General features: G+C 50.1%; 1 protein-coding gene across 5 annotated transcripts in view; it reads right to left on the bottom strand.

Moving 5' to 3' along the window:
• CACNA1H (calcium voltage-gated channel subunit alpha1 H) overlaps window positions 1-14,742 on the bottom strand; it is a 247,510-nt gene extending 232,768 nt beyond the window's left edge. For all 5 annotated transcript variants that reach the window (XM_054080691.1, XM_054080692.1, XM_054080694.1 and 2 more), the window contains exons 1-2: window positions 14,415-14,742; window positions 13,307-13,571 (exon numbers count right to left, since the gene is read on the bottom strand). In XM_054080691.1, the coding sequence (XP_053936666.1) occupies window positions 13,307-13,556 (250 nt within the window). In that variant the 5' untranslated portion in view covers window positions 13,557-13,571; window positions 14,415-14,742. The remainder of the gene's footprint in view (window positions 1-13,306; window positions 13,572-14,414) is intronic.
• Window positions 14,743-17,508: the final 2,766 nt, after the last annotated feature.

The following is a 17,508-nucleotide window of genomic DNA, read 5'->3' as shown; positions in this document are numbered from 1 at the left end:
CAGCAAAGTGAACATCGCAGGGCAGACAGGGAAGATGCACAACTGTGTGTGCAGAACAACAGACTTGGTTAAGTCTACAGACATCACAAGACAATTTAATGTGGAATTGTACTGTCTGGAGAATGCTTCAGAGGAACCCCAGCATCCAACCATAGAGTCCCATATGTTTTGATAAGAGACTGTTAAAGGCCCACTTCTATAAACACAAGTCACATTTTGTATAGATATGGGCTGTAAATGTTACGTTAAAATACCTCAATTGCCTTGAGGCCGATTCATGCTCTGCAACTGCCAAGAACGCCCAGGATATTTCAGCTTGCTATCTGAGGTTATTTATAATAAACTCGGATGGAACTGAACACAACAGGCCAAAGGAGCAGAGGAAGCAGCGATGAAGGGTGGTAAAGCTCACGCTGCAATCCATCACCCCCGCCACAAAGCTGGTGTTCAAACAAGGCAACGGGTCTGGTTTCCATCAGGCAAAGCCAGAAAACGCAGGGTTAAGGCCAGCTTGAACTTGGTCCTCAAGTGACCCCCTGACATTACCGGCTCTGGAACTCCAGCAGCACCACAGCCTCAAAGGGATGACTTGAGCTTTGTTTGCCCTTGGCTTCTTCCCCAAGCAGAGGCTGCTGAAGGACTCCGGCACCCCTTTCACATCCCCCTTTTCTCACATTGATAGAGGCTGGGACACAGGTCAGACCGCACCCAGCTGGAGAGCAGACAGCTCCATCCCACCCAACCACGTCTCCACCTCCAGCTCCTCACCGCTACAAGCTGCAATTATTAGGACTGACATTCAACCGCAGGGCTGACTCAGAGGTAGACGAGGATATTTTATCCTACCAAATTTCTCTCCAACCCATGAAAGATCACAGGCTGCCAAGAAATGATGCCTCAGATGTAGCTACCCTTTCTTGTGATGAGCCGGTGGCTTAAATCCATCCTTCAGCTAATACTGCTGCTGACATTGACCCATCCTGGAGAGCAGAGATGTGCTTTCAAAAGCAGCATTTAGAGCTAAACTGACAGCTTATCAGGACAAAGCGATGCAGAGCAGGCAAGGGATTGATTTTGCCTAACTGATCCCTCCAGTCTTGCTTAAGGGCAAACTCCAGAGCCTTTACCAAAATGAACAGTCCCACGGGGTCACAACGGGACCAACAGGTACACACAACTACAACTGGTAATGACCACCTTTCCATGGTGAAAGCTCCGTGCTTATGGAGCTCACGTGCAAAAACCAGTCGCAGATAAGCAGCAACAGTAAAATACCAGGTAAGCTCACAGCAAGATGGGACCATTGATGCCCATGTAGCATCAAAGCTTTACACCATTCAGCTGGTTATTCCCTTCCCCTCATCCACAACCTCTGACTGTCCCTCCTCAAGCTGACAGAAGTTCTTCTGGAGCATCCTGAGAACACCAACCATATGCACCACATGGTGAACCGGTCCTAATCTCTGGTACTCTTTTCTTAGATGAAGTTCTGCTTTGCCTACATGGATGTGAGATGCTTTGAAGATGCTTCACAGGAGGAACTGCAGGTGCCCAAGTCGCAGCCTTTCCCTCACCTCCACTGCATGTTGGCTGCATGACCCCTTGTAAGTCACCTCCTTGCCCCTTGGCACTGGTTTCCTTCTCGCTTTCTGCAAGAAACCAGCTCTCTCTTCAAAGCAATCTGAGCCCCAGATTGCCTCTTACTCTGAGCTCTGTGGCACTCGCAGCAGTTCTGGGCTCAGCCTAAGTGCTGCCCTGATGCAAACATTAATCATGCAAGTGGCAAATGGGCTCCGTAACGTAGGAGAATCAGCTACGTGAGCCCCATCCCCTGACACAATCACATGGGAAAGCCTAGTAGGTACTTGTCAAAAACTCAGAGCTACAAAAAAATCCCAGCCATGACTCAGCAGGGCCTGGGAAATGTCAATGAGAGACATGTTTAAAAAAAAATGAAAAAAAATAGTAAAAATAGCATAAATATAGCCTTAACACGACCCTCCATTTTGCTATGGCTGAGCATTGATTTTTTCCAGTCGCAGCACACCCTGCTCCAGCAAAAGGATAAGATTTCAGTTCATTCTAACGGGAGCTTCGGGCTGGAAGCCACAGGAGCAGGACTCACAGGTGACAAATGCTGAGACCGGGTCAGAAAAATAAGGTTAGTCCATGGCAACTGGACCAGGTCCCAGCTGTGGAGGGGCTCTTGAGCTCCCTGATCCGGTGGGAGGTGTCCCTGCCCATGGCAGGGGGTTGGAACTGGATGGGCTTTAAGGTCCCTTCCAACCCAACCCATTCTATGATCATTCACCCTGGCCCCAACAACAGAGTTCCCCCCACCATCAGCAGGTCCAGAGCTCTCCTTTTAAACACCAAATTATCCACTCAAGAACAGGTTTGTACCTCACACTGAACATAAGAAAATATCTTCAAAACTTATATGAAATATGGCACTTTTTCTGCCCAGAGCAGGTTAAGTTCCAGATCCCATGGCACTAAAAACAGGCAACAAGTGAACATTTCACTGACCCTCATCAGAAAGGAAAAGGACAACAGCATGCAGAAACTAAACCAACTTTTGCCAGGCAGAGCCATGCCCCCTTGGAAACCGCCTATGAAACGATACACAAGAACTTGTCATGCACTTACTTTGTGCCTTGATAAGAGATTTAAGAGACCATGGTTGTCAATCAAGCCTTTCATAAGCCTCTCTTCATGTGAAAGACACACAACTCAGTGTTGAGTGAATTTTTACTGTTGCCTTATAAACCCCTGCGAGGTCAAGGTTTGCACTGGAGCAGCTGGGAGATGCATTCCAGTGGTTGTGACTGTAATAAAGTGTTTACAGCACTGGTGCACGCTTGAAATCGCAGAAACCATATTCAGGATTATTGATAAAAGGAAAATACCACAACCACATCTGGCACAGAATGTCCTTCTGACTTCTGGTCCTGCATTGTCAATGTTGATAGAGATGAAATTAAGATCTTTAGCAGGAAGCGAGTTGAAGGAAATCCCAGCATATTTACAGGCACGGCATTTATCAGTGTCCTTGGGAACAGATCCAAATCTCTTTCCCTGGGAGCCTGTTTCATATGACAGCAACCTTCCTAGGGTTTGCTTCTCATGGTGTCTCTCCCACCCCTCTACCCATACCCAGAAGTCCAAGTCTGTTAAATATCAGCCAGAAAAAACACTCAGGAGAAATAGGTGACAAATTTTATTGGTTTTCCCTTCCTTGAGAGTTGCTCTGCGCTGTTCAATCCTCCAGGCTAAGAAATTCAATAAGCCATAATGTTCCAATCACTACAAGCCGCCCAGTCCCAACCATGCCAAAGTAGCTCAGATTTAACAACAAAATTGCTGTGTACATTATCCCATTACCAGCTCCACACAAATACACTTACAAAAGGGCTGGTAATAAGAGGTTGGGGATATGCAAGGTGTTTAAGGCTAAATCCTGCTCCTGGACCCATTAGCTCTGCTGACACTGAAGCTCCCTGACTTGACATGTGGCTAAAGAACAGGGTTTGCTTCCCAAACCCAAACGCTTCCATACACTCCTCCACATCTGGAAACCCAAAGTCAGTGACAAAGCTCTTGTAGATTTGTGATTTCACCCCCAGGACTTCAACAGCGTCTCCTAATCCACCTAACAGCATCTTTACGGACAAAGCCAAACGAGACTGCTTGCTACCAACCTCCACAAGAAAGGCTTTCATTCCTTTGCAAAGTGAAGTCCATTCTGCGAGGAACAACAGCACGGGTACACACAAAAAACAGATAAAAACATACATATATTAAGTATGTACACACAAATATTGCATTTCTGTGTTCCTCTGCTTTCCCATCAGCTGTGCGCAAAACCTAAGCTCAAAAATTTCCATTTGCAGTACCAAAACTGCAATTTTTTTTGCTTTGTCTCCTGGTGAGCTCTCATCCTTCCCTCTCCGTCAGCCCAAATGAAGGAGATGTCAGTTTGTGCTTTCTCTCCTTAACCACATCAAGAAGCAACCTGGGCTGCAGCTCCTCCGAGACAGGAACGGATCTCTATGCAAATACCTGCATACCCAGCGCAAACCTCAGAGGGTTTAATCGAACAACAGGAAAATCAAAACAAAAGCGTGGGTGGAGAGGAAAGCGATGGAGATCAAAGAGTCTGGGTACGGCAAGCTTTGCGAGGGTCCCTGAGGGATGCTCTCCCCAAAACAACTCCGTTTGTAAAGTTCGGCCGACATCCCAGCTAACGCGACTCTCCAGCCTTCTGGAACACGACAGATGTCCCAAACATCCCACACCATAACTTGTGGTTTACTTTCTGCAGCAAGATCTACCAGAATATTAGATATTCAGGCAAATCCTCTTCCTTCTTTGCACCAGAAGGACAGAGGAAAGGGGCCAGGAGCAGCCTCGCAGCTTGAACTCATCCTCCAAAAGAACCAACACCACAAATAGAGGGACAGACACACAAAGTCATCTTATTTCTCCGGATGGCTTTCGGAAGCCCTGCTTCTGAGCAGAACTGCGAGATACTAGTAGCATTGTGAAAGCACAACAATTTCCATCTGTCAATTGAAACAGGCAAAATTAGATCTCAAAGCTGTGCATTTAATCCAGTGCCAAACTAGTCTGCCTCGTACAGTGCACCCGAACGGATTTTTATTAAGGGAAAGAAAGAGGAAAATTATCTTTTCCAGCTGCATCTTGTCAAAGCTCTCTTCCTCCGCCCCCAGCCCGGCCAGCCAGCTCCAGAGTGACCGCTCTTGATACTTCCCTGTGGGAGGAGGCTGGGAACAGCCCTGGAAGCCCTGTACAGAGCTTATCAGCCTCTAATTCACTTCCAGATTGTGTCTATGCAGGCTGATGACTTCTAACGGCTGGTTCAGAAATACAGTGCATCCCCTGATGATTTTAAGATGGTCCAAGTTACCTTAGAATTAACTGTTAGGGGAGATCATGTAATAACTTTTCTCCAATCCCAGGCAGCTAAATATTCACTTATAAGTGTATCTTACTTAAAGGCTGCTTCGGTGGCTGGATTAACGGATTGGGCAGAAACGCCAGATGCTACCTTAGGAATTAAGGGCAAAATCTGAGCTCAAATTCACTTAAAACATCTGTGTAAACAGAGGTAACTTATTTCTTGCGTGAGTTTTAAAGCTGGTAGCAAAGGTTGCTGCTGCACAGGTTGAATTCATAGTGTGACGTGTGATGAAAGCAAAACATCTGTGTATGGTACACAGAGCCACGGCGGTATGCCAGGACTCCTCCTGATTTACACCAGTACAAGGAAACGGCAGATCACCAGCAACATGCATAATCCAGCAGAAAACTAATCAAAGCTCAGTAAGTAGGTAGCTCGGTGCTTCTTGTCTGCAGAAGCAATTTGAAAACTAAACCAAACCCCAACGACACACAAACACACAGAGGAAAACACAATTCAGAGTTCGTTCACTGTGAACTAACGTGCTCCGGGTTGCTCTAACGGAGTCACTCGTAGCACATCATTTAGAGAGTGGCAGATAAAGCTGAGGTTCTGCTTCCAAGTGCACCCGAGTCGATGCTGCTGATTGGCCCCAGCAGGAGATGGTACAAACCCCAAAATGCCAAGTCACCCCAAAAATCCAAGTAAAAAAAGCCAAGGAAAAAGGTAAAGAAAGATAACCTGTAACAGATAACTCCAAAACAGATAACTCCAAAAACCCTTCCTTGCTTGATCTCAATTATAGTGAGCCTATACCGAAATCTAGCTCACTAACACACAGTAAAACATGTTAGAGACAGCCGTACAATCGTTCAGAAAATACCTATATCCAGCTTGGTGCTGCACTATATAAAATTAATCTGCAAGATAAAGAAGACACGAACTCCAGGTTCTGATCTTCTGCTCCCATTAATCAGCACAGTTCAACTTCTCTGCTACTTGTTTTACGTTTCTAAGGGATTTCCCATCTTCACATGCTGGGAAAATATGGACTGGATACAGAAACAAAACTTGTAAACAGGCTGCAAAACAAAACTATATTTATTGGTTCTCACCGGAGTGAGAGGGGTGAGAAATCTGAAGGCAATTGGAAAAACTTTACAAAGTGGAGTCTGGGATGTATCTCGTAAATGCCTTCAAAAGTAGCAAAGTAATTGCTCTGAAGGGTTATAAATCACAGTCTGAAAATAAAAAGTAAATTGTAGCCATTTCACAGAGATTAGGAGTAATCCTTAGTAAAATCTGATGCAAGGAATTAGCATCTCAGTTTCTCTCTGGAGGGGAACATCCAGTACAGAACAATTTAAACAATTTATTAGAAAAGGAAAAGCACACACAACATCCTAAAATAATTTAATTGCTGTCTTCGGTGAAACTATACATGTAGTAAATCTGGTTCCGTGGATGCAAAGTTAACTTTTGAATCCACTGGCTTTTTCAGCAATAAAAGCATTAACCAGATGCACGGGTGAAGAAGAAAGAGGTAAGCAAAAGCTTTGTAAGTGCATTTGCAAATAAACCTGCTCAGAGACGCCTGCTGCAAGCATGACTTGGGACAATACATAGATAAACCCATAAAACTCTGACAAGCTGCACACTTTGCTTGGAATTCAAACACAAACGCAGCAGTGCTAGAGATGAGCTCCAGGGCTCCAACGATGGCCCGTGGCCCCAAGGGAGAGGCTGCCCGATCAGAACTGGGGCTGAGAAGGGGTTAAACATGATTCTATTTACTGACTATTCTATTTTATCACAGTCAAAGATCTAATTTTACATTTATTACTTCCAACTCTGATTTACTTCGTACACTTTGCTCAGATGGACTTCTTTTTTGTCATGAGTCAACTTCCTTTCATCAGACAATTTCACATTTCCATGCCTGGGCACCAGCATCATCGCTTTTTTTAGAGTTTCCCTACACTCACCCTTCTGAGCACACGCAGGTATTACCATACAGCATCAATCCCTGCTGGATTACCATACACCATCAGCAAAGAGCTACGAGGAAACCTCATCCACTTTGGAAGTGGTTTCGTAATTAACTTTCTAACCCTTTTTTTTGGTTGCAAAACTCACTTTGAAAGCAGCAGCAAAGCACCAACCAACGCCTGAACGGACGCCTGGTTGAGTCTGCAGAAACCTTAACCCTTTGCTCTGCACAACCAGCTGCCACTTCCCAAACATCACAGACTCCAGCAGCTTTGCCACAGGACAGGGGTATCAAACACTGATCCGTACACCTGAGTTTGGCTAGAAGACAGGAATAAAAGGCATTTCACAAGGTAAAACATATGAGGAGTGCTTAAGAAATCGAGGGTGCAATAGAGAGGTCAGAGATGATGGGTTTCAGTGGTGCCGGGGATGCAGGAACCACAAGCCAACAACTTGGGACTACACTGGTGATTAGATGTGTTGAGCCAACATCGATATGAAAGGAGCTAACGCACGTGGACAACATATTTTTTTAGACGAGCAACAATTTACAAGACTTCTCTTCCTTATGCTTCCTAATTGCTTGTCATTCCGTGGGAGATGCTGCTGGGAGCTCAGCACCTGCACCTCTCACCAGACTCAGTGGGCGGCGTGGATGCTCAGCAGCTCCCAGGATGAGGCCAGAAATACATTTATTCGCTAACGGGTTTTTCCACAGCACGCTAAATATTTTAACTGCAATATTGCTATTTGGAGATGACAAATTAGGATTCGGTCAAACACTCCCGTTGCACTTGTTAGGATGGAGCCTGAATAAGAACAGATTAAAAGCAAAGGCTTTCTGATAAAGCTCCTCGAGTCTGATAGACGCTTATTATAAAGTTCTCAAATGAAGTTTGTCAACCTGATGGGAGCCCAGACCCGGTCAACTATACCCACATCACCGTGTGCTTCAGCATAATCACCTCCAACCACAGACTGCAATGCTCCCAGTGATGCAGGAGCCAGGACACATCAATTGTGCAACAAGGCTTGTGTCAGGGAACAATTTATAACACTGATGAGCAAACAGCTCAGGCCACTATGAAGAATGAGGAGATGGAGCAAAGATCAGAGCATTAGAACCAGGGCAGATACACTATTTGGCATGAAATGCATTTTTTTACCATCCAAGCCCACCTACATTTTGTATTAAATGCATTTTCTCCCCATCTGAGCCTATCTACAGACTCTGAGGAACGCTTGGAAGTAACATGCAGGATGTTATTGTGGATGTTGGGTCTGCCCTGACGTGCTTGTAAGGGTAGCTAGCAAGTGCTGCAAGGAGAAGCACTTCAAACCCCAGATTTGATGCAAACAGAGGCTCTACCCAAACAGGAGAGCACAGCCAAGTCCCATAGAAATTAGCTGGCACCAAGCAGCTCTGTAGCCGCTTGAGAAAATAAATCCGCAAAGGGTTTTTTCTGACTAAGGCAAACAGAATTCAACCCGTAACGAATCACTGAATGTTTTTATGAATCACTAAATAGCCAGCAAAGTTGCTCAAGCCTTATCGAAGCCGTGCTGCAAAGCTGATGCTCGGCGCCGTGCTGGAAAGCAGGTTGAATTGCCACTGCGCGTCGCGTCCCGGGTTACAGCTGAGCATACAGTAAAACTCCTCACAGCAAGGCAACGTACGGATGACACGGACACCAAGTCAGCATTCCTCCCAGCTGCCCCACCTCGGCACGGCGCCGGCTGCCAACTGCCAGCCCATCGCTGGCTCACACGTGCCTTAACCAGGAGCCAGGAGCTGCATCCAAACCCCCCGAGTTGCAGGGACGTCAAGGCATTGCCAAAAAGTGACTCGACACTTTGGTGATCAATTTGTTAGCAGCAGCTAAATAATATTCAATAAAACACTCATATGGGTACAGGCACATCTCCATGTTTCTCTAGAGCCGTTGGTTACCAGCAGCGCTTGGGAAGAGCCAGGAAAAGACCTCGCAGGAGCATCAAACCCAAAATCTCGCTCTACACCACCCAACGTGCACACCGAGTACACAAAGTCCCACCCACAGACCTCTATAAATAAACCCACGTAGGAGATCCAGGACTGAAGAAATAAGTAAGTTTGCTTCCAATTATATACCTTTTTAAAAAAAAAAGGCAAATTCAAAGTAAATCAGTAATAACAGAGGGAAAACACAACACGACCTGACAGCAAAAATTCAATTTTAACCACTGCCCATATCACAGGAATAAAACTCGGGTTGTTTATTTGCTCTAGACAGTCACATACAAGTGAGTTTATTGGAGAAGTGTGGTTTGGAAGTAATCCTGGAGCCTGGAAGGAGACTCCTGTGCTGGAGCCATCACTTTAGAAAGCTGGAGAACCGACACCACATAGGTCGACAGGAATCACCCATGTAAACCAGAGCCAGAGCCAGTCCAAAAGCCTTCTGCTCCTTTGATTAAACTTTAATGGGCACAACTCTTTGATTGTTGCTGCCACACCTGAAAAAATCAGCTCCTTAAGATCTTTTGCTTTCTGTTGTCTGAGGACTCAGCAGTTTGTTGGTTTTATTAATACAAAAATCATACAAATGGGGGGGGGGGGGGGCGGGGCAGGATTTTTTCCAGGTTGTTCTTAACATTCCCAAACGCAGCACAGCTATTAAAACCACAAACATGCATTGACTGCATCTGCCCACTCCCCCATTTTCCCTCTGATGTGCAGCCTTTGAGGCGGATGCGTGCCTCCGGCTCGGCAGGCTCCCGGCCCCGTAAGCTGATCCTGGCCCCACCTGTCCCCCCGAGAACCAGGCAGTGGCTTTTTTTAGCAATTTCTAAGCCTGGCAGTAACCCCCTCTGCTTAAGCTGCAGTGGGAAACCACGTCTTAGGCTCAGCCGTGGAAGATTTCCACCTGCTCCGGTCCACTAGCGGTCCACTAGAGATAGGTCTGGGCTATCTCTATCGACAAATATTTGGAGTGGTTGGGCAGCTTTCGCGGTTCGAGTGATCTGGATTGACAGGGGGTTGCCAGGAGCCCCACGGGAGATGCACTTGACAGCACTCCACAAACTACAGCAGTCTTTGTTTCTTTGGGGTGCTGATATACCCAGGTCTACGGAGCAAACCCTGTGGTGTGGTGGGATGCAGCTCCCTGCCTCTACCAGGAGCATCCAGTGGCATCACCCCCAAAAGCCAACAGGGAACCAGACCCTAAGCACACAAGATGGGATCGTCCTTGAATTTCAAGGCATGTTAGACAGATGGACAACTCTGTTCACAGCCTGGGGACAAGGGAGTGAAGTCTTTCTGCTTGGTGGCAGGGGGAAGCGTGCAAGACTTTGGGAGCTGAAACACCAAAGGGGAGACACACAGGGATGCACTTGCACAGTGGGAAACACTCAGTGAGCACAGGGAAAGGAGGGATGGGGGCACCAGGGAGCATGAAGCAAGACCTCATCCTACCCGTGTGTCCCCGTAAGCCTTAAAGAGAGCAAAGGACAACTTCCCCAACAAGAAAAAGCAACATCAAAGGAGGGACACTGCTTTCCAGAAGGTGTTAGTGCTTCCCAGGTGAGAGAGCACCTCAGACTTCAGGAGGCTTCACAATCATGTCCCTTCTTTCTGTAACAGAGGGAGATTTTAAGGCAAATGTAAAGCTCGTTATTGTGGTTTTATGGATCTGTGCTTCCGGGTGGGCGCGATCACCAAAATAGGAAAATCAACCAAACCACCTTTGCGTTGCCGTCTTCTCTTTCAAGTCACTCTTCCCCTGAGGCAGGCACTTAGGGGATCCCAGTCCTTAGCACACCGATCTGCCCGAACTCCTCCTGGAGCAGTCTCCCCATCTAGCTGCTCTCCAAGTGTCCCAGCCCCGCAGCAGTGGCACCAGTCCCCGAGCTGCCCGACCTCCAGCTGCCTGCGATCCGACCCTGCGCACAGCACCCGATGCACAACTCCTCACTTTGAGGTTGCTCAACGCAGCTTCGTTAAGCAGCTTCAGAAATCACAGCCACCGGCAACACAAGTGCTCTCACCAAGAAACTTAAGAGTCGACGCCGAAGAATTATTCTCACTGCTATGTGTGGAACTGCTGGCGATTGGGAAAAAGGGAAAAAAAAATCCCAGCAAGGAGCTCATCCCTACTGCTGCGATACATCCTGAGCTTTGTTCTGCTACAACCAAAACACACCGGCTCCAACAGCAATAACGCTCCAGCACAGGGCTTATGTAGCTTTATTAAATTTCTGTTTCACTATTAACCAACCGTCACAATTTCCATCTAATGTGAGGTCAGGCGGATAAGTTTGGTAAAGTAACTCGCTCTCCTGTGAATTCTTGGGAGAGAGATGCTGAAAGACAACACAAAAGCACAGCCAAACCCTACAGCAGCACAAGTACCCCTGAACCCTCTTCTACACAAACCTCCCCAGCCTGGTGCCGACACTGCTTTGCTTTCCACCCTCTGTGGGTTAATTGCCAGCGATACCGGCTTTGAGGATGCGGAACCCAAAGCACCACACAGGACAACCAGACCCCACCACGCTATAAGAGAAGGAGAAGGCTTCTCCCCCCTGACAGCACCCAAAGTTTTGAAACACAATCACCTGCTTTAAAGGAAAGAGATCTGCCTTGACTCACCCTCAGTACCAAAAACTCAGTGCCCTCCCCGAGCCCTGCAAGGACCACGTGCATCACTTCTTTGTTATGGAACCAGCATCCACATTTAATATTTATACAGTTAAAGCATCACTGTGGAGGTCAACTACTTGTTTACTTCTCCGTTCCATCCACAAGTGTACGGGAGCCCTGTTCCCCACCTCGTAACGGCATAAAGCAGAAATATCTCAGCAAAAGTCAATATTTTGGGTAAACCTACTTCAAACAAAAGGAGACCATAGGCCATAAAAATTGTGGGGTTTCCCTCCAAGTATTTATGCTCATCCCAGACCAAGGCAGCATTCTGGGGAGGTTGCGCAATTCCTCCTAACAACAACCCTTGACTTGGTGTTGCTGAGGAAAAGAGTGATCTCAGATGCGCACGGGTTTCTCTGGTTAACTGAAGCGAGATCAATAATAACCATATTAATAAATAATGCTTTTAATAGCAGCAGCAGGATATAGGCAGCAAACTGCAGGCAGGTATCAGGGATAGGTAAAAGCATTAATTATCTGCACAATGTCGATGTGCAGAGCTGATGTGCAGAGCAAAGCTAAAAGCTCACTTTCTGAAGATTATCGAGACAGACTGACAACTCTCTGCTTGCACATAAGCATTTCGGGTAAAATTCAATTTTCTGGATGTCACAACTGAGAGGAACACGCTGCTCTTTTTCATTTAACATTAATAAATTGGGTAAAGGACATGGGGAGGGGAGAGATTTAGAGCCTTGACTGTTCTCCTCCTTTTCTGCCTGCAAGTTGCAAAAGAACAAAAGCAAAAGGGAGTTTTCAGGACCCAAGGTGAGCGAGGCATTTGCCTTCCCCAAACCAACTCGAACTCGCTCCGTTCTTCTGCAATGAGGAAGCGCACATGCACTCCGAGCTCTCTTATATAAACAGCAAGAGGGGTGAAATTCCCCATCGCATCTAACATTCATATCAGGTCATCTTTAAACTTCACTCTTTCCCACCCCACTGAGAGATAAGTGAAGTTGAGGGGTTTCTCCGCTCTGCGGGTCCTGGGGGGGCTGCAGCTCAGCATCTTCCACCACCCTGTGATGCTGAGGCCAGGCATCCTGTCCTGCCGCCCTGTCCCTCTCGTTCCCACACCGCCTGGTCCAATGACGCCGGTGGAGCCCAGGGGACCTTGGGGTGTGTGTCCCTGACCAGGGGGATGACCATAGTAGGGGGAAAGGAGATGTTCTCCGTGCCTGTCCTGCTCCTGCACAGCCCATCTTCCTCTTGGGGATCAGGACAGCACAGTGGGGGACAACTCTGGGGACCGCTTTGTGGCATCCTGGAGTGCTGGAGGGATGCGGAGCCCCAACACAGAGCTCCGGGAAAGGGGGGGGATGCTGGGAGTGATGCTGCCAGGGAGGGGGATGCTCCCGGGAAGGGGGAGATGCTCTCAGGGAAGGGGTGTGATGCTCCGGGGAAGATGCTCTCGGGAAAAGGGGGGGTTATGCTCTCAGAGAAGACACTCTTGGGAACGGGAGGTGATGCTCCCAGAGAGGGGGATTCTCCTGGGAAGGGGGTGATGCCCTCAGGGAAGATGCTCTTGGGAAAAGAGGGGGTGATGCTCCCAGAGAGGGGGATTCTCCTGGGAAGGGGGTGATGCTCTCGGGGAAGATACTCTCAGGGAAAGCAGGGGTGATGCTCCCAGAGAGGGGGATGCTCCTGGGAAGGGGCACACGCTCTCGGGGAAAGGGGGGTGATGCTCTCGGGGAAAGGATATGGGTTACAGACCAGCCTGAGGCACCAGCTGCGCGGGCGGGTGGTTTGCTTGAGGCAGAAGAAGGCGGTGGGTGCCAGCGCCGGGTAAGGCACCTGCTCCTCCTCCTCGGAGGGCAGCTCCGGCGGCGGGTCGCGGCCGGGCGAGCCGGCATCCTGCGGGGGATGCTCGGCACGGCGCTCCGCACCCGCGGCGATGGGGACCCGCACCTCGGCGCCGGCCGGGCGCGGCTCTCGGCTCTCGCCATCACTCATGGTAGCGGCCAGGACCTGCGGGGCAAGGGCAGCACGGTCAGGGGCTGCGTGTGTCCGTCCCCCTCAGCAACGGGGAGCGGCTCCTGCCTGGCCCCCACGCCCCAGACACAACAAAGAGGGGCGAGCCGCCTCCCGGGAGAGCTGGGTCTCCCTCTCTTCCCTCTCCCCATCCCCCAGGCTTTGCCCTGTTTTATTCTCGGGGATGGAAAATTGATGGGGGGGGGGGGGGGGTGTAGGGAGAGGTTGTGTGTGTGTATGGAGGGGAAGGGGGGATAGAGGGGAGGGGGGTATGGAAGGGGGGATATGGATGGGGGATAGAGGGGGGGGATAGAGGGGTATAGAAGGGAGGGGGGAGATAGAGGGGAGGGGGGAGATAGAGGGGAGGGGGGAGATAGAGGGGATAGAGGGGAGAATAGAGGGGAGGGGGCTATAGAGGGGGGCTGGGGGGTATGGTGGGGTGGGTATAGAGGGGAGGGGAGGGTATAGAGGGGGTATAGAGGGGGGTATGGGGGGATATATTGGGGAGGGGGTATAAAGGGGAGGGTATAGAGGGGAGGGAGGGTATAGGGGAGGGGGTCTATGGAGGTTATGTATGGAGGGGGGATGTGTATGGGGAGAAGGTGCACGGAGAGAGGTTGTGTGTGTGTATGGAGGGGAGGGTGCATGGACGGAGGGGATGCATGGAGGGGGAGATGTGTATGGGGGTGTGCATGGGGAGAGGCTGCGCGTGTGTATGGAGGGGAGAGGGTGTGTGGAGGGTATGTGTGTGTGTGTGTATGAGGAGGGTAACCGAGGGGGGGGGTTATAGAGGGGAGGGTGTACGGAGGGTGGAGGTGTTCATGAAGAGGGGGGTCCTACCTTAGTTCGGCGGAGCGCGGTGTCCCCAGGAGCATAGCCGTGCCTTCCAGTTCACATGGGACCAGGCAAGCAACCGGGGAGCAGCGGATCTGCCCCCTCCAACACGCACCGCCACCCCGTAAATCCAGTGGGGAAAGGGGTGGGGGGGCTCGGCGTGAGGCACCCGCGAGGATGGAGGAGGAGGAGGAAGAGGAGGAGGAGAAGAAGAAGAGGTGGCGGTGGGAGCCCTTCCCGAGCCGAGCGGAGCCTCTCCCGACAGTAAATCCCAAGGAGCGGAGCAGGCAGCTCCGCAACCGCTTTGTAAAGCTTCGCTTGTGCTTAACAGGAAACTTCGGATTTACCGGGGGAGGAGGGAGAGGAGAGGGGAGGAGAGAAAGCAGAGGCGGAGGGGGCTGGGAGCCCGGCGGGGGCGGGCGGAGCCGGGGCAGCCCCGGGGGCTCCCACCCTGCCTTTGTTCGAGGCGATGCATGGCGAGGGGGACCCCCCCTGCGCGAGTGGAGGGCGATGGGGGGAGGCGGAGAATGGAGGGGGACACCCCCCCAGGGCAGGACTTTGCCAAGCGAGTGGAGAGGGAACCGGCTTTACCCCCTCTCTCTGCCGTGGGGGATGCGCGGCTTCTCCGACGGGCTCCCCGGGGCTCTGCACCCCCAAAGTGGGGATGTGCCACCCCCGGGGCTCCAAGGGGGGGCTCAGGAGATGGGAGGACCCCCTAGGGTAAGACTTTGTAAAGCCGGTGGCCGGGGACGAGGGGGGACCAGCTCTGACCCTGCTCGATGCCGCGGGAGATGCGCGGCTCCCCCTCCGCCGGGCTGTGCACCCCCAAACTGGGAGATGCGCCCCCCTCGGCGCTCCAACGAGGGGCTCAGAGGGCGGGAGGACCCCATCCTCACACCCTCCCAGGGCAGGACTTTGCAAAAGCCGGTGGAAAGGGGGACCTGCTTTGCCGCCCCGCTCCCTGCCGCGAGGGATGCGCGGCTCCTCCGCCGGGCTCCCCCTCGCCGCGCACCCCCAAACTGGGAGATGCGCCACCCCCGGGTTCCAAGGAGGGGGGGCTCAGGGGATGGGAGGACCCCCTAGGGTAAGGCTTTGTAAAGCCGGTGGCCGGGGACGAGGGGGAACCAGCTCTGACCCTGCTCGATGCCGCGGGGGGTGCGCGGCTCCCCCTCTCCGTGTGCCCCAAAAGCAGGAGATGCGCTCCCCTGGGTTCCAGGGGGGACTCCGGGGATGGGAGGGGGGTCGGGGGGGTCTGCGGCGTGGGAAGCTCCCAGGGGAGCTGCCCCGAACCCTGGAAACCCCGCCTGCCCCGGGGTGGTAATTCATTATCTTTAATAAATAAATGCATAAGCGCAAGTTAGAGGTCGGAGCATTTTAATAAATAAAGATCGGCCTTTAAACTGCAGTGATTTTTAGCTGAGTAGCTAAGCTTCTCAAGGGCTTAGCTTGGAGGGATCAGAATAAACAGATAATAGAAAGTCGTTATAGGCTCCGTCCCCTTAAACTCCGCTTAGGAAGTTTTATTCTTTCGAGTTATTTCAAATTCTGTGAATTATATCCAAATGTAGTGCAGGTGGAGGGGGAGAGAGAGATTAAAAAATGTTAGCTAGATACATTCCCCACAACTGGAATGTTTTAAAGAGTGAGTTCATCATCTACCGCCCCATTCAATTTGCAAATGCAGTTCCCAATGCTATTCTTCATGGTTAATAACTGGGAATTGATTGAAAAGGGAGGTCATGCAGCTTGCAAAGCGGAAAGAGCCCAGCCTAATAGGGCTAGCGGAGAGATGGTTTTACATACCCACTTTCAATGGTTGTTTTATTAGATGTTTGCAGGTTGTGATTAACAGTATGTGGCAATTTCATTATTGAACAAACAATGTCTCTGACGAGCAGGACGCAGCCTGCAAAGGGAACGTGAACTGTGCAAAGGAGAGATGGCACTTGGAGGTTCCCTGAGTTTATACGAGCTAACTGGGGCAAATCATAAATTACTGTGAGAAGGGCAGGTTTGTGTGTGAGTTGGTGGAGCTCTCCTCGAGCAAACTGTCTTCCACTCATAAATTATCTTGCTCAGGAAAATAACCTTTACGGGAAGAAAAGGAGGTTTTACTAAAATGGGGGTGGGGAGAAGGAGAGGCAAAGCCTTGAGAGCAAGCAACGTCTCTTGACCCTCTCCCAAAGGCAGGAGCTGCCCAGGCAATAAACTTTTCTCTGTGGCTTTCCCCTTGCTCTGTGTCAGGAGAGCGGGATGCTGCTCCCATCACTAAGAAATCCATCTTTAAAGCTCTTCCCCCACCAGCTGTCCAGGAACACCAGCTCCTGTGCTTCCCCAGGCAGAGGCTGGGCGGGAGCTTGGAGCCTTTGAGGGCGGCAGGCATCCTTTCCATAGGCAGCCTGGCATTTTCCAGGTCTTAACCTGTTGCCTGATGGCAAGCATTTAAAGCCAAGAGCCTTATTAATAAACTCCATGCAACAATGGCAGCTGAGAAGGAATTTTATAGCACAACTGAGGATTTTTTTAAAAGCCTGGCAAAGAATAGGCTCAATCCTAATCCAGTGGGGAGGGGGGAAATTGGCTCATTCTGCAAAGGATCTGAATTAATTCCAAAGGTGGTCATTACTGAAAAGAGGCAACATTTTGTTGGCAAAAGTATTTGCTTCCTCCCGTGTTTCCTGCTCAACCCACATACAGTGGTTGGAAGGAGAAGGCCAGATTCTGCTCCCTTTACTCCAGACTTGTCTCCCACTGACAGCAGTATCGCTTCTTCGGGTCTTCATGAGGCAGAAGGATCTGGCCACAGCATTTCTGTCGTTAATAAACCACCAGAAATTTTAAGATCAATACCAATCTGAGGATACAGAGTCTACCCTGAATGGGCACTTGGCTTGCAACATCGCAGCTGACATAATGGGATGTGTAATGTTCTTAGCTGGCCTTAATAAATAGGCCCCTGCTGGCACGCACTCAGGTATATCCCAGTCCCCGTGCAAGGTGGAAAGGCTGGCGATGTCCACATCTGCCCCAGAATCACACGGCCTGGAGAGGAGAGCTGGGTCCTTCTCTTGGGCTCACAAATACGTGAGCATCAGGAAGG

Source organism: Cuculus canorus, chromosome 15, assembly GCF_017976375.1.
Source record: "Cuculus canorus isolate bCucCan1 chromosome 15, bCucCan1.pri, whole genome shotgun sequence".
NCBI lineage: Eukaryota > Metazoa > Chordata > Aves > Cuculiformes > Cuculidae > Cuculus > Cuculus canorus.
Note: the sequence above shows the minus strand (reverse complement) of the source record. Positions and strands in the feature narration are given on the sequence as shown.